Raw genomic sequence first — 24,332 nt, 5'->3', positions numbered from 1 at the left:
TTGCCCCGCCACGGGCGGGATCCCACGCGCCTGCGCGCCGAGGCCCGCGACAGCTTCTAGAAGCTCGTGGAAGCGCCCCTGGCCCCGCCCCGTTTCTCGGCGCCTTTGTTCAGCTGCGCCCGCCAATCGCGGCTCGAGGCCGGGGGGCGCCGCGCCCCGGGATTGGGCAGGCTCGGAGAGCGGCCCCGCCCCCGAGGGGCGTGCCCCGCCCCACCGCCCCCTCGCGCAGGGGGCGCGTTCCCAGCGTGCCTCGCGCCCCGGCCATCCCGCCGCTCCGCGCCCTCCCGTCCCTTCCCTGATTCCCTGTGCGTGTGGCGCCGCGCCCGGGCGGGAAGATGTCGGCGATGGAGGGGCCCCTGGCCGTGTTCGGCGAGCGGACCAGTGGTGACACGGTCCGCACGCAAAACGGTAACGGCGAGGCAAGGGCCGGGAGAGCGGGGTGGGGGCGGGGGAAGGGAGGGGCAGGAAGGAGCGAACATGGCGCGGCCATGGGCACCCTTGCCATGTGCTCAGTCGCCTCGGTCTGCCCGGGAACTGCAGCTCCTCACAACCGATCCCTTCCGCTCCGGGCCGCTGCTGCCTGCAAGGAGGAAATAAAGGAAGGAAGGAGGGAGGGAGGCAGGTGGACGAGAAGGATACGCCATCCCGCGCCGCTTCCAGGAGTCTGAGTGGCGACGCGATCCCGCGTCCCCCGCCCTCCTTACCTTGGTAGGAGCAAACACCGGGACGGGGCTGCTGCTGCTGCTCGGAGGTCGCTTTGCCCCATCCCGACCGCGTGGGGCCTGAGCCTGCAAGGCCTGCGGGGAATTGTGCAGGGAAAGGTCCCCGCTGCCCAGCACAGCGAATAAACTGCTTCGGAGAACGGGGACAGCTCTGGAGATGCCTGTCTGTAACAGGTTCTCAAACACTCACTGCTCGGGATTGTATCCCAAGTCCTGGGGGAAGGCTGCAAGTTCCGATACCGATCTCAGATTCTGAGTGGACAAAAGACAAAGGAAGTATCCAAAGACTTGCTTCCTGATCAGACTGAGATTCATTCCTGTAGCTCTGATACTTTAGGCAGACCACTTTAAATTCACTAGCCTTCCCTTAATTCACGAATGAGATTCCACGTGTTAATGTCAGCTTTGGTACAACGCTGTTTCTTCCAGAAAGCTGCCATTAATCGTCATTAGCAAAACAAGTTGTTGTGTCGTTTGAAGGGGTCTGAGTTATAACCGTTCCCATTTAACTACCACTTTTTCAATTTCTAGATTAAGTGGCTATGCTTGTGGGATAGAGAAAAACTTGCCATGGTCTGAAGGAAAAGGTTGATTGTATCTTTTTCCTATATGAAGATGGCAGAACAAACTTTAAATGAGTGTTTTAGAGGCTTTGTGTAGTTTCAATAGTGACTCGAAGGTCACTTTTCGGTGACTTAGTTTCAGAAGTCAGTGATGTTTTACTAGGTGATGTGTGATGATTCTGTCGTTCTCTGTCTGCCCAGAACTGAGGATTAAATGAAAGTGAACTCTTGCAGTCAAAAGCAACAATGCTACCAACCCCTCTTAGTCAAACAGCACTGCTCCTCTGACCTCAGCCCTGCCCTCCATCTTACCCAGACAGCAGAGAAAGCATTCTTTTTCTGGTCACTCAGTTTTGCCCGGTTAGCTAGCTAAACCAGCTGGGAGGGAAGAGTGAAGTTTGCCGCAGATTGTATTTTTTTAGTAGCAGCAAGCCTAGCAAAGTGAGGTAAAGCTGCAGGTTAGATAGGCTAAAATGTGATACTAGATTAGATCACTTGTTGTCAAGTTCCTGATTTGTTGGTTCTTGGCACTATTTCTTATAAACCTGGGAATCATTCTAAAGCTGGGAAGATAAAACTTTATTTTTCATACTTCTTTCATTTATTCAGTTACTGCTGCATCTGCTATTGCCAATATTGTGAAGAGTTCTCTTGGACCAGTTGGTCTGGATAAGATGTTGGTGGATGATATTGGGGTGAGTAATGTTTCTTTAAGGAGTGTCAGGAGGCCTTGTATTCTGCGTAAAAGTGCTTCCATTTAGTGTGCTTCATAGGCGTAATGTGCATATGCCTGTTTTTTCTGTGGTTCTGAGAGGGGTAGGAGAACTGTGGTAAAATTGAGCATTGTCTAATGTGTGTTGCATCGGTTTATTTCCATCTATGGTGGTGGTAATTTATGTGGTACAGTTATTTCATTTTTCTAGGTAAGTTCTTGTAACCGCTTAACATACGGATCAGATTGCAAGAACTGTTTCACCATGTTTCAGGTTTAAAGTTTTGACTTGTATATATCCTGGTCTCCACATTAGAAGAAAAAAAAAATCAAGTAATTGATAACAAATTTTTAAGCAATAGTTGGTATTTTAAAATATTTCAAGCAATTGAAGAAAGGTTGTCATTTTCTAGGCTGATGTAATAAAATACCGTGTTGGAGGGAGGTCATTGCATGACTGGTGATCCATTATTTGCAAAATTGTTGATGGGTTTCTTAAACATAAAGGCTTTTCTGATCAAAAGAAATTACAGATTCTGCACTGGTAACATTTCTGTTGTTAGAATGGTACTCCTCATTAAAAAGAAGCAGGAAGGTTCTGGTATAGTTATTTTGTGGGCAATTGCAAATTTCTTTTAATTTCTTTTTGTATGAACATTATGAAATGCAAGACTGAAATTGCAATAGAAATATATCTCATATGCACATTCGATTTTGAAAATTAGGATGTGACCATTACTAATGATGGTGCGACCATTCTGAAACTGCTAGAAGTGGAACATCCTGCTGCAAAAGTCCTTTGTGAGCTGGCAGACCTGCAAGACAAAGAAGTTGGTGATGGGACCACCTCAGTGGTATGTAGCAAGTTTTACAAGGCAGATACATCAAAAATCAGTGTTTGGATTTGGTATTTTCCATAGATGCTAGTTTCCGTATGCAAAGTGGTGCTCCGGAAGGGAATTTTCTTACTTCTGTTTCATTATTGATTTTTTTCCTGTCTTGAATGTTGGTGATAGAGTATGAATTTAGGTTTATTAATTTTTAATGACTGCAAGAAGTGAAGTACCGAAAAGGGTACTGAGTGTTGCAAACTCACCTGAGACTTCAGATACTACAGAGACTGGGGGTTGGAATTAGGTAGCTCTCACCTCACAACAGAAACTGTTTTTAGTTCTGCATTGCACAGGGCAGTTATTTTGCTTATGTCGAACGCCTGTGTTTAGTGTCTGTATTTCAAACAGGTAATTATTGCTGCGGAACTTCTCAAAAATGCAGATGAGCTGGTAAAACAGAAAATTCATCCTACCTCCATTATCGGTGGATACCGACTTGCCTGCAAGTAAGAAGCTGATACAGTTGAATTTCTGCATTTTGTGACTGGATTAATAAAGACTTTCAGGCATCACTTAGAATGTGGTGCTATGTTGTAGGGGTGGTGGGGTTTTTGTTGGTTTGGGTTTTCTTTTTTTTAAATTGTATTTCTGTAATCCCATAATGGAATGACAGATTACTGTCCTTGGAGAGCAATTGAGTTTTTCCTTTTGTTCTTTGAGGTAACATTTAGAAGAGCTGAAATCATGTAAATTTTTGTCTTTTTGTGGGGGTGGTTCTTTACCAGTTTATTTGTCTTTATTTTACAGGGAAGCTGTTCGCTACATCAATGAAAATCTTGTTATTAACACAGATGAGTTGGGCAGGGACTGCCTGATTAATGCTGCTAAAACATCAATGTCCTCAAAAATTATAGGAGTGTATCCTTTAACTTGATCAAGTGAGTGAAGTGAGAGTGCTTAATTAGAGAGCTTCAGTAGCTAGGCTAGAGTATCCTTGGCAGCAGTTTTTATGAACATGACACAGTATTGTTATATATATTGAAGCTGTTGTGTTTATAACAGGAATTTTACAGATACTGTGACCTGGCATGGGGGGAACCATGTTCAAACTCTTCCCAATTTATTTAAATCTGGGTTGGCACATCATGATAGCTTTTAAAGGGTATTGTTTCCTAACAATTGTTTTGCTTGTTAGGGACACTAGATAAAGAGTTGTGTGAATGGAAGAATGTGTTACAGAAGTACCTAGGGAGTGAATCTAGAGGGAAGAAAGTCGAATTTTACTCCATGGGCACAGAAAAACCTGCATTTTTAGTTTTTGTGCAGACTGAATATAGGATATGTGTTTTTCTTTAGCAACAAAGATATGTAAAATGCAGGTTTCATACTAGTCTGTCATAATTTTCTTACCAGTGTTTCAGCTTCTAGAATGACTCATTCTTTAAGACATTGGTAAGGAGAGCTAGAACTTCTGTGCCTTTCTGGAGGTCTTTATTGGACATGTATTTTGGGCACTGACAGTTATTTCTGTTCATGGTTTGTTTGAGTTTTTTGTTTTTCCTTAAGCGTAATACTAGTGTCTGTCTTCAGTTTTAACCTTAACAGCCTTTCAGTGATGGTGATTTCTTTGCTAACATGGTGGTGGATGCTGCACTGGCAGTTAAATACACAGACCAGAAGGGTCAGGCTCGGTACCCCATCAACTCGGTTAATGTTCTGAAGGCGCACGGCCGCAGCCAGAAAGAGAGCATTCTTGTGAACGGTTACGCTCTGAACTGTGTGGTGGGCTCACAGGGTAAGAACAGGCTGTATTTCAGAAATCTTCTGTGTCACCTCAGTCCTCTTCGTCTTTCTGCATCACTCTTCTTACTGGCTGCGTTCGTTGCAAATCACATGGGTTTTCAGTTCTAGGACAATTAATCATGAACATGAAATACTGCACTTCATCTGTGTTAGACTAGAGCCTGCCAGCTAGCAGGGATCCACAAAGTGTTGGTGAGTTGCTATAGTTTCCCTAGCTCAGTGTCAGCAAGGTAGCATTGTGGTCTGGTAGAACTTAAAGGCTTCCCTTGTGGGGAGGAGAGCCAGTGCCAGGTTTGTGGAGAACTGTTCTATTTAGCAGAGTTGTGCTGTGATTCAGTGATTTAGAGGATGTGAGACTGATAGGTCAGATTGTCATGGTCATTCACATTTTGGGGACAGGGTATGTAAAAAGGTAACACGGGAAGGTCTTGATTGGTGTTTTTCTGCAGTAGGGCAGAACTGGAGGTGAAGAAGCAAACAGTAGAAATCTGAAATGTGAAAGTAACATTAATTTTAATTTCTAATGCTGACTTGATATTCTGTTAAATTGACTTGACAAAATCCTTCTTGCTTATTTTTCCTCATCAGGTATGATCAAGAGAATAGTTAATGCAAAGATTGCATGCCTTGACTTCAGCCTGCAGAAAGCAAAAATGAAGCTTGGTGTTCAGGTTGTTATCTCAGACCCTGAGAAGCTGGACCAGATCAGGCAGAGGTGTGTGGAAGCTTAAATAACTGAGGCAGTGGGGTTTCACAGGCTTGATTTGGTCTCTTCAGTTGAGGTGGCTCAATGTGATTTTGGCTTAATGCAAGAGGTAAAAAATATTTTGAATGTTAATATTTCCCAGCTATACCAAATAGTAATGGAGAAAGCCTTCACTTCTGGAGGCAGAACTAGTATTAAGTCAGTTTTCATGAAATGCAAGCATGTTTGTGCAGTGGTCCGTTCTTGAAGAGCTCTGCCTTAAGGTTTCAGGAAATTGGCTGACAGGATGTGATAGTCTATTTTTTAATACCTTTTTATAACTTTGACATTAATCTTTGCAGAGAGTCAGATATCACCAAAGAAAGAATCCAGAAGATTCTGGCCACTGGTGCCAATGTTATTCTCACCACTGGAGGTATTGATGATATGTGTCTGAAATACTTTGTTGATGCTGGAGCTATGGCAGTACGAAGAGTTGTAAAAAAGGACCTTAAGCGGATTGCTAAGGCATCGGGAGGTATGTCTATATAAGAATAACTGGTTTATAAATTTATTCTTAAAAGTAGAAGTTGTTATTAGGGTATTTGTTACTGATTTTTAAAATACAGCTTCTTAACATTCAAGGTCAGGATGAGTAAAGCTGAGCCGCTTCTTTTTAGCTTTACTGCTTTACTGTTGCTTTTAAAGTGACCTTTGTCGAAGTATAATAGTACTGTAAGTCTTGATTATTGAAGATTTACAGTGGGAGGAGAAAAAGCTGCCTTGCACTGTGAAGATTGGCCTCTTGGGGAAGTAGTAGCCATAATCTGTGTTTATTTAGAAGTCTTTATTATGCATGCATTCATAAGCCTCTGTTTAGACAGTTAAGTACATTGTTTAGATAGTTCAAGAAGAGTAAAGAACTTCTAAGTCACTAAATACATACTGATCCTGTACATATTTTTATCTGTCAGTTCTTAAATTTGGAAGAAAATATTTTCATTGTGGTAAAACATGGGAACCTGTACTGGCTATGAAAAGAGAAGTGCTGTAAAAGCTGAACAAAAGGAGCAGTCAGTTTACCAGTTACAAGCTGAAATATTGAATTGCTACCTGAGAACTAGAAGTCTGGTTTAAGAAAACTCTTATTTAACACAGCTTTTATTTCTGTTTTTCTTTCTGTTCACCTATTCTGGGAAGTGGGCAAAGGATGATGTGCAGGAATTGAATGTTAACTTCACTTTTTTGTTTGTTTGTTAAAGCAACCATATGTTCAACCCTTGCAAACCTTGAAGGTGAGGAGAGTTTTGAGGCATTAATGCTGGGACAGGCAGAAGAGGTGATTCAAGAAAGAATCTGTGATGACGAGCTGATTTTAATCAAGAAGTAAGGATCCTTTTAAAAATACTGTTTTGTGTATGTTCTCTACTAAGTTTGAGATAAATTTCCATTTATTTACTTCATGCTATCTAAGTGGTTGGAGTAGTTACACACATGGGAAAGCAGTTATACACAAATACAAAGTGCAAATTAGAGGTGAAAATATTGGTATTTAATTTCTATTGCTGGAGCTGGATACATTTTGTGAACTGCAGTATATGAGAAAAACAGATTGCTAGACAGTTTTTACTTAAATTTTTGTTTATAAACAAGTGTTTGTAAATTGGCTTCCCTTTAGAGATGGTAAAGGGAAATAGGTATCATCTGAGTAATTTCATCTGAATAACGAGGTGTGAGCTAAATCTTTCCATTTGTAGTGAAAGGCAGTGTTCACTTGTGCTGCTGTCACTGCTGTCTGGTACCTGAAGACTTAAATATCAATTCATTTAACGAGAACATACTTTGAAAAATAAGTTTTCCACTGCTTCAGTATCTATCCTTCCTGGGTGTCCATGTTGTGTGGTGTCATTGAAGTGTGAATGAAATGCTCTGCCTATGGCACTTGTGTGTCAGCTACATGGTGACAGCCTTTTCTATAACATTGGCAGTCATTAGCTTACTTGAGGGCTGTGCAAAAGGGGTCTTTCTTACTAAGTACACTTTCCCCTCTTTGAAGGGAAAATATCTCGTCATCACACTTTGACAGGTAGCTTTCTTTAGAAGACTAGAATTCAAACTAGATGCTTGCATGTTAGAAATTAAAACAGTGACTACATTACAATGTATGTATCCTGCAAGGGGACATAACAATATTAAGATTTTCTTTTAAATGTTGAAATAGTGAGGCTCAACTGAACTCTGCTTTAGAAGAAAAAATTTATCAAGAAGAATTTTAATACAGATTTCATCCAACACAGCTGACTTCTGATTCCTTTTTTCCTTAGCACCAAGGCTCGTACTTCAGCGTCAATTATCTTACGAGGAGCCAATGACTTCATGTGTGATGAAATGGAACGATCTATACATGATGCCCTGTGTGTTGTCAAAAGGGTTTTGGAATCCAAGTCTGTTGTCCCAGGTGGTGGTGCTGTAGAGGCAGCACTTTCAATATATCTTGAAAATTATGCAACCAGCATGGTAAGTCTTGCACAAAGAAGCAATGGTGTGTATGCATTAGACTTGCACAGTGAATCTCCAAGCATTTATTTCCATCTATTAGAAGTCATTTCTGTGGTTCATGAAAACCTAATCACCTTACAGAATCTAATATGATTCTTTAAAATTGAGGATATGAGTTAATTCTTTTTCTGATTAGACTCTATGGTTCTTTGACCCAAGCACCGGTTTTGCATGTGAAAACCCCTACCTATTAGTGCTGTTCTTCATCATGGCTGTATTTTTTCTTCTCTTGTTTTGGCTATTGATTTAAAAACATTTTTTCTTCTTTCTAGGGATCACGTGAACAGCTTGCAATAGCAGAATTTGCAAGATCCCTCTTAGTAATTCCAAATACATTGGCAGTAAATGCAGCTCAGGATGCCACAGATCTTGTTGCAAAGTTGAGAGCATTCCACAATGAGGCTCAAGTTAACCCAGATCGCAAAAATCTGAAATGGCAAGTATCTTGTCTGTTAGAAGGCTAGTAAAAGTGATGTGGGTTGGTGACCTAGATGGAAAATTGTTCTCCCGGTTTACTGAACTGTGATTTGCAAAGTTAAAAAAAATGTATGTTACCAGTGAACTCCTCTGCCCCTGCCCTTGAGTCGCATGTATGTACTGTTGTAACAAAGTAGTAGCTACAGAGCATACTCCCAGCTGTTTCTCTCCATCTGACAGCATTCCTTCTTTGCAGGATTGGTCTTGACTTGATCAATGGAAAACCTCGTGATAACAAGCAAGCCGGTGTCTTTGAACCAACCATGGTCAAAACTAAGAGCCTCAAGTTTGCAACAGAAGCTGCAATTACTATTCTTCGAATTGATGACCTTATTAAACTGCACCCTGAAACTAAAGAAGAGAGAGGAGGGTGCTATGAGGATGCAGTTCAGTCTGGAGCACTTGAAGAATAACTTAGGCTTTATTTATGTTTGTTTCACTTACACTTCCCACTCTTATAACTAAAATGTTAATAAAATAAGTGGTTGAATGTTGCTGCTATTTTCTTGTGAACAAACTTAATTTCTGAAAGCAAGCTTGGTCCTTTGCAGTGAGAATTTAGGCTCTAGTGTGTGTTAACAACCAGCATGCCTGCAGTAACCACTGACCTCTTCGTCATATCAATGATTGAGTGTCAAAAAGTAATGGTGTAAGCTTATCTACTTTTAGGCAAAACAAACAAAATGTGAGTTCTGTTATTAGAAGTTTATTAGTAAAATGTTTGAAAGCTAGTTCACACTAGCTGTTTGTTCATTCCCGCACGTTTATCTCTCAACACACATGGCTATTCCCATTCCTCCTCCTATACAGAGAGCAGCAACACCACGTTTTCCACCAGTTCGTTCCAGTGCATATAGAAGAGTTACAAGGATGCGACAACCAGAGGCACCCAGAGGGTGGCCAAGAGCAATAGCTCCACCTTGTATATTGATCTAAAAGAAACCCAAACATACAGTCAGTCAAGAACATTTAACTGGCTTAGCTGACTTTCAACATGAATAACTCTCTTGGAATCTAGCACTTGATTATTTGTGAGCTTGAAACCCCAAATATCACTTAACACAAGAAAGGGCATATGAGTGCAACAGCTGCTAATAATTAGTATTTTCTTCTGCAAGGGTGCTATCTTCACTCTGTGAACAGGTGAATTTAGGGAGAGGAGAATAATACCCATGCTTTTAGCCATCACTGAAAGAACACTGTGGCAAATATACTTGCAGCAACAATTTCAAATTCTGAATTAAGTATGCTTGAGCAGTTGCCTAGATTTGCATAAAAATCCACTGCAACAACAATGGAACTTGTTCAGCTGGGAAACTGCTAGCAAAGCCAGTGGACAGCAGTGTGAGGAAATGCCTGCTGGGGCTCCCACCCTATTTGCTTACACCAAAGGGATTGCAAGAGAGCTGTGCTCATCCTTAAAATCCACATGCACAGAATGGGATAAGTTTGAATTACAGAAGGCAAACTAATGCCAGCCTACAAACCATTACCTTTTCTGGATTTACTTTCAGTTCTTTTGCTATTGCAACAGATAGTGATGCAAAGGCTTCATTAATTTCAAACAGGTCGACTTGTTCTAGAGTCCAGCCAGCTTTGTCAGTCTGAGAAAACAATACAAATAGGACCTTATTATCTTTTAGGTCTTCCTCAGCACCACAGGAAACTTTTCCTAAAACAGAAATCGGATTATTTGAAGCTACCACTGCAAAAAAGTTGAAGGAAAACAATTTTTTATAGCCAGGGTTGATGACAGAATTCTTGAAGACTTCAGTGTCAGACAAGTCAGTACAATGAGCTGTAATAATGCTGGCTGCTCATAAAAATCTTGACTAATTTTACACAAGTGATGGTGGTGGTGCAATTGTGAGAATCAAACTGTACCTGGTGTCCTTACTAGAAAAGCACTGGATTCAAAAACAGGCTTCAGCAAATTCAGAGCAATTTTTTTAGGACATAGTCTGATTCCATTAGGGAGTCTTTACTTAGAGACTCTTACACAGGAAATAGTGAGATGTCAACCATTAGTGATCTGATTTGTCCACTCTCCTGCCTTTACATTGAAAGCTGCCACTTTAAGCTTTTCACAGGTGACAATTTTGGAATATGCTTTGGCTTGTGTTTTCATTTGAGAAACTTGTGATGCAATTGCCTACTCTAGTACAAGCTTAGGCATGTTTCACATATGTACACTTTGTTTCTAACAGCAATACTTTATCAGAATCATCAACAATGATGTTTCACAACCTAGGCGAGCCAGAGTGGTGCACCTCTGAAGAGGAGAGTCTTTTTGTACAAAATACACAGTATGGAGTATCCCAATCTTCTGGGGAAAGCTTAAGATACACTATGTTATTGTAACACTTAATCTATAACATGGTCATTCGGTCACTATAAAGTGCTACTCTAAATTTCTGAAGTGATAAACAAAACATGGAGCATGTGAACATTTGATAACACATATTAATTACGAAGTTTAATCACAGAATCACAGAATATTCTGAGTTGGAAGGGACCCAGGAGGATCATCGAGTCCAACTCTTAAGTAAATGGGCCATAAAGGGATCGAAGCCTTAACTTCAGTGTTATTAAGACCACACTCTATGAAGTGGTGTGCCCTTTCTCACACTATGTATACAGTTAAAGGTACAGCTTGTCTGTCCCACAGTTTAAAGTAAAACTGTATTGTATATGCAGTCTTCCTTTAAAAGAACAGTTTGACATCTGGTAAGAAAAAGCTTCAGCATTACAGTTCTGATTTTCTTGCCTGTCCTGGGGTGACTTTATGACACTGGTATCAAAAGCCACTGAGCTTGGGTGACTTCAAGTTAGACCTCCACATCGCCAGGACATTTCAGAGGTGAACAAAATAAGGCCTTTATACAGCATTAAAGTAATAAGGAACATTAAATCAAATCTGTTCTTAACTCTTTCCATGCTCAATTCCCTAGCTAAGCTTTAACCAGTAATCAGCTGGGGCTGCCATGGGTTTTCTGTGTATTAGCAAGCAGTATGGTACCAGCAGGGCTGCTCACTGAGGCACTGAGAATCTTATCCTGTGGACTGAACACTGAGCACATCAGTGGGTGCAGTAATGTTCTGAGCACGTTACATGTGGTTTTGGAATGCACCTTTCTGTTTAGTTACACCTGAAAGGAATCCAGTTTGTAAGCTCCAAGCTTTTTGCAGGCCAAACTGAAACACAAAGGGCACCATCCCCTTTGCTAATGCAGGTGGCACTCAGTGGCCCTTCCCTCATTGTTGTACTATAGCAAATATGATCAGGCAATGATCTGAAAATTAACCAGACACAGCATCAGAATCACTGAATTAGGTTAGTTACACACATCCCTGAAATTTGATCTTTAGCCTCCTAGGTTATCTAGGTATCCTTCCACAAACCTGACTAGTTTATGCTCTAAAGTCCATTTATACACATATGCACTTGGTTTTTCTTTTTCCAACAAGCAGGTACTAGCCTAGTAGCACTAGGATTCCTAATATATACTACACTATTTTGAGTGTTTTTCACATAGTTTTCTTTTTTTCCTACTAAGCTTTCTTTAGAACAAGGCAAAACCAAAACATGGCCAGGAAACAAGAAGCAATTAAAAGCAAGAGTTTTAACATAATAGATACATAGATAAGTGATTACTTACAGCTTTCCTTATTGCTGAAATGGGCCCTACTCCCATAATAGATGGATCTATACCTGTCTGAGCCCAAGATACAATCCGAGCCAAAGGCATAAGACCTCTCCTAGCAGCTTCTGATTTCTTCATTAGAAGAACAGCTGCAGCTCCGTCATTTAAACCTGTGGAATAAAAAACAGCTTGTATGTATTTGTTGGACTTTATGGCTTTCACTGTACCATCTTCTCCAGCTAGCATAAAATGACAATCTGGACAAAACAAAAATCACAAAACATTTATTGGTTTAGGTCAGTATTTCTCTTATCAGCCAAGTCTGTTCTCTGCCACAAACACTTGAAACTATATTGCTGTAAATGAGACACATTTGTGATTCTATTTGGAAAGCAGCAGGTGGAAGAATCAAAGTACAGTCTGAAAAAGAAGCACATCAGATTTGTTAGGCAGGCTTTGGAAGGGGCAGCATAAGGACACAGCAAGATGTTTCAAAGCTGCTTGTGGCAGTCCCACAGGAGTAACATTTTCAAACAATGAATCATTAAGTTTTCCATTGTCCAGACCTGCAGTGTCAGAAAGCCTTAGACAGTTTAAAAGGAAATATTCTCTCCAGCCTATCAAATATTGCTGTTATTGTCCAAACCTTTGTATTATTTTATAGAAAACAAGGAAACAAAAGACAACTCTGTAAAGAAATCCTCCACCACATCTAAAATGGAGTTCTACCTAAGTTGTCAAACACATTGCCATTTCCTGCAAAGCAGTAAACACGCAGCAGCCACACCCCTCACAGAGACCCTAACTTGAGCCACAAGGACCAACCTGAAGCATTAGCTGCTGTTACTGTCCCAGTTCCGTCTGTCAGGAAACAGGGTTTTAACTTTGACATTGTTTCTAAGTTGCTCCCATGTCGAGGGTGTTCATCTGTTTTAACTTCTATTGGACCTGCAAAAGAGAGCATTATGCTTACAGGAGTGTCTAATCACACAAACGCATCTCAAACAGAAAGACAGCAAAAACAACACGCTGAGTGGGAATATACACCGGATTCCTTTCAACCAAAAAGGCATTCTTATGCCTGAGACAGCTGCCAAGTCAAGGCAGCAAATGGCTGTAACCCTCTTTCTAGCAGGGCAGACAATTCAGGTTTCCTAAGACAAGCACAAGCAGCTAAAATACTGTCTGGTTGTGCAAAAGTCAGTATTGTTCTTGCTGTTCCTAACCCAACAGCTTCTCTTTCAGCAGGAGGCCATATTTCAAATGATATTTCTAGTAATCTTGTTACAAAGAGCAGTCAAGTGTCATTAAAAATTATCATCTAAACTGGTATCATTAAATACTTTGTAGCTGGCCCAATGCCAGGACTTTTTCAGCAGGGTCTGTTCAATGAAATTGTTGAAGAACTGATTCATGATTTCTTTTTGGAAAATTCAGTTCTTGCATCTACCTCACAAGGAGCTGGGGAATTCCCCTGCTCTTGAAACAGACTTTTGGCTCAAGTATTGTAATAGGTCTGTTTATATCCCTCACAGATGTAAAGAGAAGCATACCCATTATATGTAACCTGACTACATAATTAACTAGAAACCCTAATTAATGTCACTCTGTATTTTACTAGGTGGGTTTGACAGATCAATATGACTGTTTTAAGTTTGGTGCAGCAGGAGTCTTAAGAAAATGAAAAATACTGATTTTGGTACCATATCTAAACCTGTGTTAAGTCAGTGTTTTATCTAGGTTGTTATTATCTCTGAAGTAAAACACACTATTAATATTTGCAGAAAGCTATACTGAAATATTCCACATTTACACTGCTTCTCTCTTATTTAAAATATAACCACTGAAAGCTGAAAAAGAGAGCAACAGGCTACATGCTTACAAAAAGGCTGTGTAAGTGGGAAACCATCCACTGATTACAGGAGACATAGCAGAAAACAGATTTTTTCCTTAAAATCAGCTCTCATTATCCATTCACACCTACCTTTCTTAGAAGGTACAAGAACAGGAACAATTTCTTTTGTAAAATAGCCAGCTTTCTGTGCTGCCTCTGCCCTGTTTTGTGACTGCACAGCAAGTTGGTCTTGCTCCCCTCTGCTGACTTGCCACTTATTGGCCACATTTTCAGCTGAAACAGGAACAAAATGCAAACTGATGTCAGGAAATGCCAAAATTTTAAATTGCAAAATTGTAAGCACAAATGTAGTCATTAATGTTTGCAGTAGCAAGCAGCTGAGTTTGTTGAACTGTTTTCATTTCGATTTCCTCATTTTGTTTACTCATGATTTTCTACTGTATTTTCACTTGAGGGTGAAAATTTCTGTGTGGAATCTCCTCCCAGATCATATTATCAAAGTAAAGAGAAATGCAAACAAGCTTTTGTAGTTTATTGCTTCTCTGAATTACAATGCTCAGATCTCTCTACAGCCGCTTCAGGGAAAGGAGCAGTTCTGAAGTCACTCTGTTTCATAAGCAGGGTCTGGAAAAGCAGTTGGCTGACCCATCCAGGGTGCAATAACCTGAAGCTGCAGAACCACGCATATCCACAGGACACTTTACGTAACTCCACCACACTGTGAATCTGTGCTGCTGAACGCTCCAGTTACATACAGGGATTATTTTATTTATATTTTTTTCTGAAATTAGATTTCTCAGATGTAGAAGAGATGCAGAAAGATTAGCTCAGACAGAAGAAAAACCCAGAGCAGTAGCTTTACAAACAAAATGGAAAATGCCTTCAATGCCTTTCATTATTACATATTTCTTTCTTTCTTTTTCAAGACTACAACATAAGGACAGCTTGAAACACATTATCTGTAACCTTATATTTCTGAAATTTCCTGTCAGTGAATTCTTTCAGTTGACCATTTCATTTTATGGACTGTCACCACTTACCTGTTATGCCCATGTGATACTGATAAAAAGCATCTGTAAGGCCATCAAGGATTATAGTGTCCTGCAAGGAAGCCTCTCCCATTTTCACCCCAGCTCGCATATGAATGACATGAGGAGCCTGCAAAAGCGTATTTTGAAAGGAGTGAGATGTTTACATCTCCACTACACAATTCAGACAACCATTGAAGAGACAGACCCCTGCCCGGTGGCTGGAGGTACCCATCCCAAATCCTGGCAGTCTTTCTGGCTGCCCGCTCTGCCTGTCCCTCCAGAGCCTGCCAGCTGGCGTGCCATTTGGCCTGTGCATTCCCCTGGCAGCAAGGGGAAACTGCAAGTGCTGTTCCCTCCACAGACCAAATCTATAATTTCTGGGGCCACATGGCTGTGGCTCTTCCATCCTACTAGCCTGCTGCAGGTAGTTCCCAATTGCACTCTGCTGTCATGGAATGTCAGCATCACTCTCAGCACAGGCAGCTGAGCCCTGGCAGAAGAGGCCATCTGTTTGTTGGGCATTGTATCACCGCTCAGACCCATTCCTGAATACAGCCTTGTAAATAAAACACCTCAAAATAAAACTGCTTTGCTTTCATTCCAAGCTCTAATTGCTTGGTGAGCAATAACATTTTCAGTTATTCCTTCTCTAGGCTTCTTGCAATACAAAAATCCCATCTACTGCAATCTGTCACAGGCAAATCGTTCAGCACAACAGGGCTAGATGGAAATGAAAATGGAATTTTAAACACAGTGTGTGTCTGCAGGGCACCTTTTTAGCAGCTGCAGTATGAAGTCTTTTCCTTTTTTAAAAGAAGTGTGCTACTCAAGTCAACTGCTGCATGTGTGAATTCATTCACAAGCACAGCGACCCTTTTGATTTGCCTCCAGGTGCCAGCCTGGAAACACAGGGTTTCAACATCGGGCTCTTGCTCCTGGTACATCAGCGCAATGTGAGTCCAATCCTCTGCTTTACCTTGCTCATACTTTCCATGCCCCCTGCAACCACGATGCTGGAGTCTCCTGTCAGTATGGACTGAGCAGCCAGACACACCGCCTTCAAGCCCGACCCACAGATCATCTGGCAGCTCCAGGCGGGCACGGAGTACGGGATTCCCGCAGCCACACTGGCCTGCCGGACGGGGTTCTGGCCAGCACCTGTGGGAACAGGCAGCATTTTGCTTTTGGCTGCTCTTAAAAAAAAAAATATCCACCTTGTCACTGTTCACAACAATACCCCAATTCCACAAAAACTTAGACCTCACTCCTGCTTTTAGCTGGTGGGTAGAGAAGTGCCCAGCAGTAATCTATACACAGAAAACCTCTCTCATTTATATTGATCAATAAATACCTGCTACTGATAGTTTTATAGCTACAACTCTGCTTTTGATGCCAGGTCAGAGAAAACACTACTTCAGATCAGCCCTAGCCTGTTGTATGTGTAAGATGAGAAATCATTTAAATTGCTACTTGCTGAAGAGGTTCTTTTTGACATCTTCTGTCCATCACCAGCAGTTAACTTTCCCTGAGAGTTCATATCGAAACCAAAAGCACAACTATGCGCAGATGGACCTGAAAGCTTCCAGTCTCTGTTGAGATCCTGATGGAGATAATAGAAGCACTATATTCAAAGAAAACAGTCTTCATCTGCATCTCCCAAGGCCAAAGCTCTTTGTACACAAAAAAAAAAGGACAAGGACACCATTCAGCAAGCTAAAAATACAGAGGAATCGGAGTCATCTTTAACATAAAAATACATATTTCCTTCCTCCACGTTTAAAATACAAACCTGCCTATGATGCTACTGATTAAACATTACCCTGGAAAAAGCAGGAGCAAGATCAAAACAAACAATTCCCTGCCAGCTATTCATTAAATAAAAGTATTTGTCTCCAAACAAGTGGCATCATATATCTTGCAGGTCAGTCCTGAAGATAAACACAAACGCAAGCCTAGCTCTTAAAATCTCAGTTACCATTATTTAGGATGTTAAATTTAGGACCTGAGATGACCAAGGTGAGAAGGATGCTGTAACAAAGAAAAGAAATTGACATTCACATATACACTGTTGGCTGCTTCATGGATTTAAAAAAAACACCCAAACTATCCCCCACAATATCCTTTCCAAAAACCCATCCTTTTGGTCACCCACAACGTATGGAGAAGCAGCCACGATGCCTCTGAAGCCCTTTGTTAAGGAACCGTGTTCGCAGTGGCAAGGAACAAGGTCCTGGAAGGTGAAACCTGAACCGTTTCAATGGGACAACCCCGAAGAGATGCGGCCGCGGAGGGGGAGCGCCCGGCCCGTACCTGCGGTGAGGACCTGCCCCAGGATCACCTCCGACACCTCCTCGGGGGCCAGCCCGGCCCGGCGCAGAACCTCCCGGATGGCGGCGGCGCCCAGCTCGTGTGCGGGGAGCGACGACAGCCCTCCGTTGAAGGACCCTGGCAGGGGGGGACACAGAGGGAGCGCGCTCAGCACCCGGACACCCGCCCGGCCCCGGCGGGAGCACCCGCCGCCCAGCGCGCCCGCCGCCGCCTCTCACCCACGGCGGTCCTGGCGGCGGACACGAAGACGACGGGGTCTGCGTTCATGGCGGCGGGGGGGGGAGCGGCGGGGGCGGCGGGAACGGCGGTGGGAGCGGCGGGGGCGGCGGCGGGAGCGGCGGTGGGAGCGGCGGCAGCGGCGGTGGGAGCGGCGGGAGCGGCGGGAGCCCGAGCGGAGCGGCGGCCGCGGCCGGAGCGAAAGCGGAGTCGGCGCCGATCCCGCCCCTCGCCCGCCGCCGGGCGGGGCGGGAGGACGGAGCCCGAGCAGGGGATTCGTCGCCGGGCACCCGAGGACAGCGCCGGGGCCGGGCGGGCGGTGGCGTGGCCGGGCCGCCCCTGGGGCGATCGATGGGGCGAGGGTGGCCTTGGCCAGCTCCTTTCCGGCCCCTTCCCAGCGGGGGCGGAGAGAGGAGCGGCTCCGCCGGCCCGGCGGGGTCGGTCACTTCCCCGTGCCCCCCGCTCGCACACAGCGCCGGCTGCCCGCTCCGTCTGGATCGTTAATTTACAAAATAAAGCGCGCGCGTCAAGTGCTCTCTTGTCATATTGTGGCTTTAAGGACAGTTTGTTTATTTCATCACGGCATTTCTTAGGATTTGCGTGAGCAGAGAGAAAGAAAAGTAATTTGAATAAAACTATACCAAACTGCCTATCGCTGGTTTGATCTGCTCAGCAACTGATGCCCAGAGATTACCAACACCCAACTCGGTCTTTTAATTTTATTTTTTTTCTTAATTTCAGCAGAAATTAACATATATATATATATATTCGTATATATATTTATATATTATTATATATTAGTATATATATTTATATATTAGTATATATATTAGTGTGCATATGTATATACACATATACATACATACATACACACACATACATGCATATATATATACTAGTGTGTATATATATATATATATATATATGTATGTATGTATGTGTATTAGTATAGGCAGTGCTCTGCCGCTGGCCCAAAAGCTGCTCCTGTCTGACCTGATGAAAGAGGCAAGCAAGGGGCTGTGTCCAGGCTGCTTCCATGGGAAGCGATGCTGCAAGGGGAAAGGTGAGGTGGCCTGGAAGGCGCTGGCTGCAGGAGCTCCTGGAAGGACAGGAGGCAGCTGCAACAGTGGCTGCAACCCACAGCAGGGCAGGCAGGCAGGAATGTTTCACTGCAGGGAAATGTAGGTGGGAAGCCTAGAGATGCAAGGTTGGAAGCAACAATATTAAGATATCTGTAGGAAGAAGGGACAGAATAATGGGAGGAACCAAGAAAGTAAGTCAAAGCTACAAACAACAGTTAAAAAAAATTACACAGGCTGAAATAACTGGTGTATTGCACAGCCTTGATCTTCAGTCCCTACTCCTTTCTTCCTCATTCAGGGATATCTGGCCTAAGGGGCATGCCAGCCAAAGCACTGCATTGAGCTTGCATCTGAAGGCCAAGAAAATGGTTAGAAAATGTGCTGTTTTTCCTACTTTAGCTCTAAAGTTGGGAGATTTTTTTTCCATCCAGGTGGTAGAATTCTGTAGGTTTTCACAGAGAGAACAGAAGTACAAATTAAGTCCTAAAAAGCACACAGCATGTGATGACAAACACTGACAAACATAAATGTGGTTATATATGCAGTGAATGCACCAGTACACCTCTGGCTGCATCCTGCATGTTGGTTAATCTGAACTTGGCAGCATTAAATCTGCATCCACAAAATGCATCTGAACGTTCTGTGTGGGCACAATGAGTAACAGGAGCAGTACAATACCTGAGCTGGATTCTTCTGACTCCTATCAGCCTCTATTCTTGCTTTACAATTTAAAAAGTTACAGCATTACTAGATAGGGAAAAAAATCCTACTTCAACTATGGAGAGAAAGATTGGCTTAGATTGTATCAGTAACTCTGCTAAATCACGGTGCAGGACTCCAACACTCAAAATGCATTCCTCCTTTTAGATATTTTGGTCTTTGTGAAGGATAAGACCAAAGCAGAAAACCATGTGTCATAACATTTCTTCAGTGACTTTGGCTTTCAGCAAGAGAAGACTTCCCTCAGATATTTTCAGGAAAGGAAATCTCTGGGAACTCCTGCAAGCAGCCAAACGTTTAGGCAGACTGATGTACCAGTCTCCCAAGGAAATGCATTAAATGATGCATTAATGTGCAACATGCAGGCACCACTGCTTTTCTTTAATGATGCTGTGCACTCAGAGCAGCTGATAACATTGACAAACATGTAAGATTAAATCTGGAGGGGAAAACCATGGTTTGTGTCTTTTCAAAAGGCTATCAGTAAGCAAGTAGTAGAACTAACATACAAGCAAAACTCAGGAATGTATTATTTTAAGCAATACAGTGATTGTTTTAGAAAAATATTGTACAGTTCCTGAGCAACCCTGTATGACTGAATGTAGTCCCTGCATATTTTCAAAATTCAGTAGAGAGTAACACAGATATACAAGGGCAGTAACCTTGTTTTTCAACAGTTCCATATACCAATATGTCATTCTTAATGGAAATTTTGACTGATTACAGCTTACGGCCATTGATGGAAATACAAAGTCAGTAATGTGAGATGAGCTCAGATTAAATGTCAGCAGGTGTTCAAAGTCCACAACTGACACTACACCTGCAGTAAGCCTTATGAACAGGATTCTCTTGAATTTAAAATTTTACAAATATCACCACAAATATTGAATTGAACATAAAGCAAGGCTTCAGCCCCTTTCCTCCCTACAGTTAACTAGCAGACAGAGAAACTTCAAATATGAAGCAGCCTTAGGGACTTCAGGCTAGCTCAACCCAGTGAGCTGACCTACTGTCAGCTTAGCTCTCAGCTCCAACCAGCAGAACAGTTTTGCAGCTCAACATTAGTGACAAACCAGTCTGTGAGGTTGGGCCACCCAAAAACAACAGAGATTAATTTTATTTTGGTATGTCTATCAGATCTACAGTATTCTATTTAACTCTGCCTGGCTGGTGTCCAGGATTGAGATCCATATGGACAAAAGGGACATGTAACATAGCAAAATAATGTAGCAATCGCACAAAGGCAAATAATTATGAAACATGCATAGTACAGATCAAAGTTTAGTTATTTAAATGCAGAAAAAAACACTACTGAATGGGAGTAGGCAGTGTGCTTTTAAATTCAATAGTTAATGAGCAGCATAATACTCAGTAGCAAACTACTGCCCTATGCTGGCACATTTTACCATTTCTTGGAAATCTAAACTCTGGGAAATGAAGTCATCAGTTCAGAACAGAAATCTTACTTGCTATCAGTTGCACAAAGTTTATTTACTACTTTGCTATGAACACAATCAAATGGACATGCGCCTTCCATTAAATACTCAAGGCACAAAGATTTTTGCATTTTCATTCAGACAAAAAGTTAGAGGATTTCAGTGTTCACTGATTTACTCTCCTGCTAAATAACTTTTTTCTAAATCTGACCTTTTAAAAGATCAGTATTGTTACCAAGATGTGAAGCTCTTGCTTTATTTTTCTTCTTAAATCTGACACTTGGTCAATGAATATTTGCAAAACCAGGTTTGTTGGGAATGTGATTTTAATAAAAACTAAGCTGCACCTCTTAAAGAAAAAACAAGCAAACAAAATCCAATTACTTTAAATTAATAAATCTTACTATGATATATTTCTAATTTTTTAAAAACTAGATTTCACAACTCTCCTGTGACAGCAAATTCTCTAGTCTACAAAGTCTTATACACAAATATTGCTGCTAATATCTGCTTAGGACATTCAGGTTTCCTGGACGCCTTGAGTACCTTAAGGCCTCTTTTCATGTGTAGAAAGACTGTGCATTCTTTTTCCACTTTTTTTTTAGCAGTAGACTGGTATTCAGTTGTCTATGAGTAGGTTCAACAGATAAGTAATGTTTTAAAAACAGACATACTGTTTTCCCAGTGAGGTAAAGAGCTACATTTTCTAAAATTTCTCAATCTCCCACCTGACTGACAGGAAGTCCAACTGTCTTGGAAATCAAGGCAATGAAATATCCTTGGCTGTGTTAAGAGCAATCTGTGTTTTCCTTGAGTCCATCTTTGTAAGGGAATCATAATCTAATTGGTGTTTAATTAAAAAATGTTGTCTTCCACTCAGACAGGAAAACATTTGTACTATTAAAACTATCTTGGACTTTCTATGGTTTAAGAAAAAGTACAGTAAACACCTGGGCTTATATCCTTAGCAACTATATGTAGACCTGTACTCCAAATGCAAGCTTGTAGTATTTATCAAGCATCCTCAAAAAATGAACGTAACTTGAGTCACCATCTGGTTGTAATTGTATGTGGATGGATTATCGGTCAGGGGATGTCTTCAGGACAGGCTCTGAAGTTAACTCACTATATACATATTTTTATATATATATATAGAAATTGATTAAAATTACTGTTAATTAAAAAGTAATTAATGCAAGAGCTTTCTGAAAAAGTTTAGTTACTTATTGCTATAAACAAGAAAGAAAAATATGTGATAATTCCACTAAGACCCATAAAAGCATGTTAGTAGGGGGTATAAAGACAGCATTAAGCCTGCAGCCTAGTATTCAGGAAGCTTCTCTAAAAGAGAGAGTTCTCTGATGTCAAAATTGGACTTTCTGCAGCCCAGATCTTTACCTAGTGGTTACCTGAAGGACCTCTGTGTATCACTTTTTCTCTCAGTGCAATCCATAGATTTTATCTCTCTCTCACACCTGTGGGAGCAGCAGCTTTTTCCAGTGTGCCTGAGAGCTCATTCTCTGCTGCAGATGTACCACGGGTTCGCCTTGCTCCATCTCCTGTCCTGTCAAGTCAAGGACAGCCTTTGCAAGAGCCAATTGGCCTTTCTTTAGTTCGTCATATTTCAAGGTCCTTTAAAATGCCAAGAGTATGTACGGTACGCCAAAACTTTTTCTTTTTTTCTTTTTCTTTTTTTTTTTTTTAACTTTTGAAAAAGGCTTTATGTAATTTTCCCCCTAATTTCTCATTTTCCTGACCTGCAGACTAAATTTTTTTTATGAGTGTTTTACACTAGGAAGCATTTTCCCTCAGAGCCTGCCTTCCCCAGGGACAAATAGCATCCCCCGGATCTCGGGAACATTGTGATATTTGTGTTGGTCCAGAGGGCTTCCATCTGAAACCGAGGGGTGGAACAGAAACCCAGAACTGTGCTGGTAAAACCAAGGAGGAGTTATCCAGTTAATGGATAATTAAGTTAATGAGTAACACAGCATCATTCAAGGAACCTAAAACCTGGTGAGCTGTGCTTCCCACACATTCATGATCTGGTTCCTATTCCATTTTCTCATAGGTGAATCAATATATGAAATTGGCTTTTGTGCTGGTGCTTGGACAGGTCATGATGTGCTCTCTCATCCAAAGACCAATTCTGCTGCTGGGGGTTATGATACCACCTATTACTTGAAAATCAAATTTACTCCAGTTACAACACTGTGAACACAACCCAAGGTGGGTGTCGACATGTTTGTTCCAGCAGCACTAAAAAATCCCAGGTTAGTTCTCACTCTGTAATGTGATGTGCAAACACAACAAAAGAGTATTTCAGTTAAATGTCCTCTTCTCAAAGGTATCAGAGGACTGGTTACTAAATTGTTGCCCTTATTTCCCTAAAGAAAAATTATAGGTGCAGCCTGATTATACACTTACTAACTCAAAAGTACTAACTCAAAAAACTAAAAAAAAAAAAAAAAAAGAAGGAAGGCATTCCAGAATATTAAGCTCTGCAGGCTGATTCCACTTATCTCTACATGTCCCTGGCTGCCTGCCTCTTGCTCAGCTAGCATATTTCCCACAAATGTAATCTACACTTGTAAAGATAATTTTAAAAAAACTAGGTGCTGACAAGGGGTAAAAAATGCAGGAATACTTTTGACATGCTCATGAACACAAACAATTGTGGAAGGTTTACCAGCCCACACCTTAGAGTGGATCTGAGCTAGACCTTTATCTGTACTTAGAAGACACAAAGGAGGTTTGGTTTCTGAACATAACAAAAAGTAGCCAAACTCTAGACAAAGTACTGGAAGGTCTTGAGTTTAAATCACCACAGATACACAGAAAATGTTAGGCATGTTATACACAGAATAGAAGCTGCCCTGAGTGTACATCTGCATCTATTTTATGTAGAAAAAGTTTCAATTTATTCTCCTTCTTGGTTTATATACATTTTTAGTATTGTAATGTTTACATTTGTACACAAGGAAATCAAGTAAACTTGCTGCATTAATGTTCTTATTAAGGCCTACTCTAATATTTCAGTGCATCTTCCATGCTGCCATATCCTGGGATGGCTTCATCTGTTAATTTGTATCTTGAATGCTTAAAACATCTGCAAGAAAAGCAGAAGCAGGAAACTGTACAGTAATCACAGCATATCTCTTTTCACTTTTAAATAAGGTTTCAAAGGCATTTATTCAGGTCCTTTCTCCTTGCAGTCACCTTACTACCCTACCTCGGGTAGCTACGTCAAATCACTTGCAGCGTGGTTTTTAAACATTTTAAGCTCTCACTGAAAAATCTTTGTATTCATACACATATATAGATGTGGGACCACGTGCATTGCGTTCTATTCTGTAGCGATTTTATTCTTTCTGCTACCAGTAAGAGCCAGGGGAGATTTCTGGAGCACCTTCAGCCCTGACGTAGCGAGTGCCAATCGATTTCATTAGCGCAACCTAGGTGACAGACTAATTTAGCCCGCAGCAGTTTTACGACTTTGCCAGCAAAAGCATTTGCCCAACATCACAGCGCGAAATCACGGATAGTAAGACATATAAACTTCATTCAAAAGCACCAACTCGGTGCTAGACCGTAATGAAGGGCAAACTTCACTTTATTGGTTTTTATTCTCAGACGCGGGAACTGATGTTTAACTTCTTCGGAAGC

The 24,332-nt window shown here is 41.6% G+C and overlaps 2 protein-coding genes and 1 non-coding gene across 4 annotated transcripts; 2 read left to right on the top strand and 1 right to left on the bottom strand.

Annotated features, from left to right (window-relative positions):
- Positions 1–220: 220 nt before the first annotated feature.
- Positions 221–8,844, top strand: TCP1 (t-complex 1). Of its 2 annotated transcripts, none has more exons than XM_005518384.3 (12): positions 221–408; positions 1,895–1,980; positions 2,723–2,851; positions 3,239–3,336; positions 3,638–3,748; positions 4,444–4,625; positions 5,222–5,348; positions 5,681–5,856; positions 6,581–6,704; positions 7,643–7,835; positions 8,150–8,313; positions 8,551–8,844. In XM_005518384.3, exons 1-12 carry the CDS (start codon positions 336–338, stop codon positions 8,765–8,767), a joined length of 1,680 nt encoding a protein of 559 aa, XP_005518441.1. In that variant the 5' UTR covers positions 221–335; the 3' UTR covers positions 8,768–8,844. The 2 variants fall into 2 exon arrangements, with proteins under 2 accessions (XP_005518441.1, XP_087908719.1); XM_088052593.1 differs by lacking the exon at positions 221–408 and adding an exon at positions 516–708.
- Positions 1,220–1,355, top strand: LOC148184656 (small nucleolar RNA SNORA29). Its single transcript, XR_015772347.1, has one exon. It is a non-coding gene; the product is annotated as a small nucleolar RNA SNORA29 (small nucleolar RNA).
- A 200-nt stretch (positions 8,845–9,044) lies between the features above and the next one.
- ACAT2 (acetyl-CoA acetyltransferase 2) lies at positions 9,045–17,574 on the bottom strand. The gene is made up of 9 exons (XM_005518386.3): positions 17,431–17,574; positions 17,195–17,329; positions 15,861–16,042; positions 14,894–15,011; positions 13,983–14,126; positions 12,824–12,946; positions 12,014–12,168; positions 9,848–9,958; positions 9,045–9,286 (listed from the first exon to the last, which is right to left on the bottom strand). The coding sequence occupies exons 1-9, from the start codon at positions 17,477–17,479 to the stop codon at positions 9,119–9,121; spliced, it is 1,185 nt and encodes a 394-aa protein (XP_005518443.1). The 5' UTR covers positions 17,480–17,574; the 3' UTR covers positions 9,045–9,118.
- Positions 17,575–24,332: the final 6,758 nt, after the last annotated feature.

The sequence above is a fragment of the Pseudopodoces humilis genome, chromosome 3, assembly GCF_049639895.1.
Source record: "Pseudopodoces humilis isolate 2021_Gansu_Grassland_sample_001 chromosome 3, ASM4963989v1, whole genome shotgun sequence".
Classification (NCBI taxonomy): domain Eukaryota; kingdom Metazoa; phylum Chordata; class Aves; order Passeriformes; family Paridae; genus Pseudopodoces; species Pseudopodoces humilis.
The sequence above is the reverse complement of the archived record's forward strand: the minus strand, read 5'-3'. Positions and strand labels throughout refer to the sequence as shown.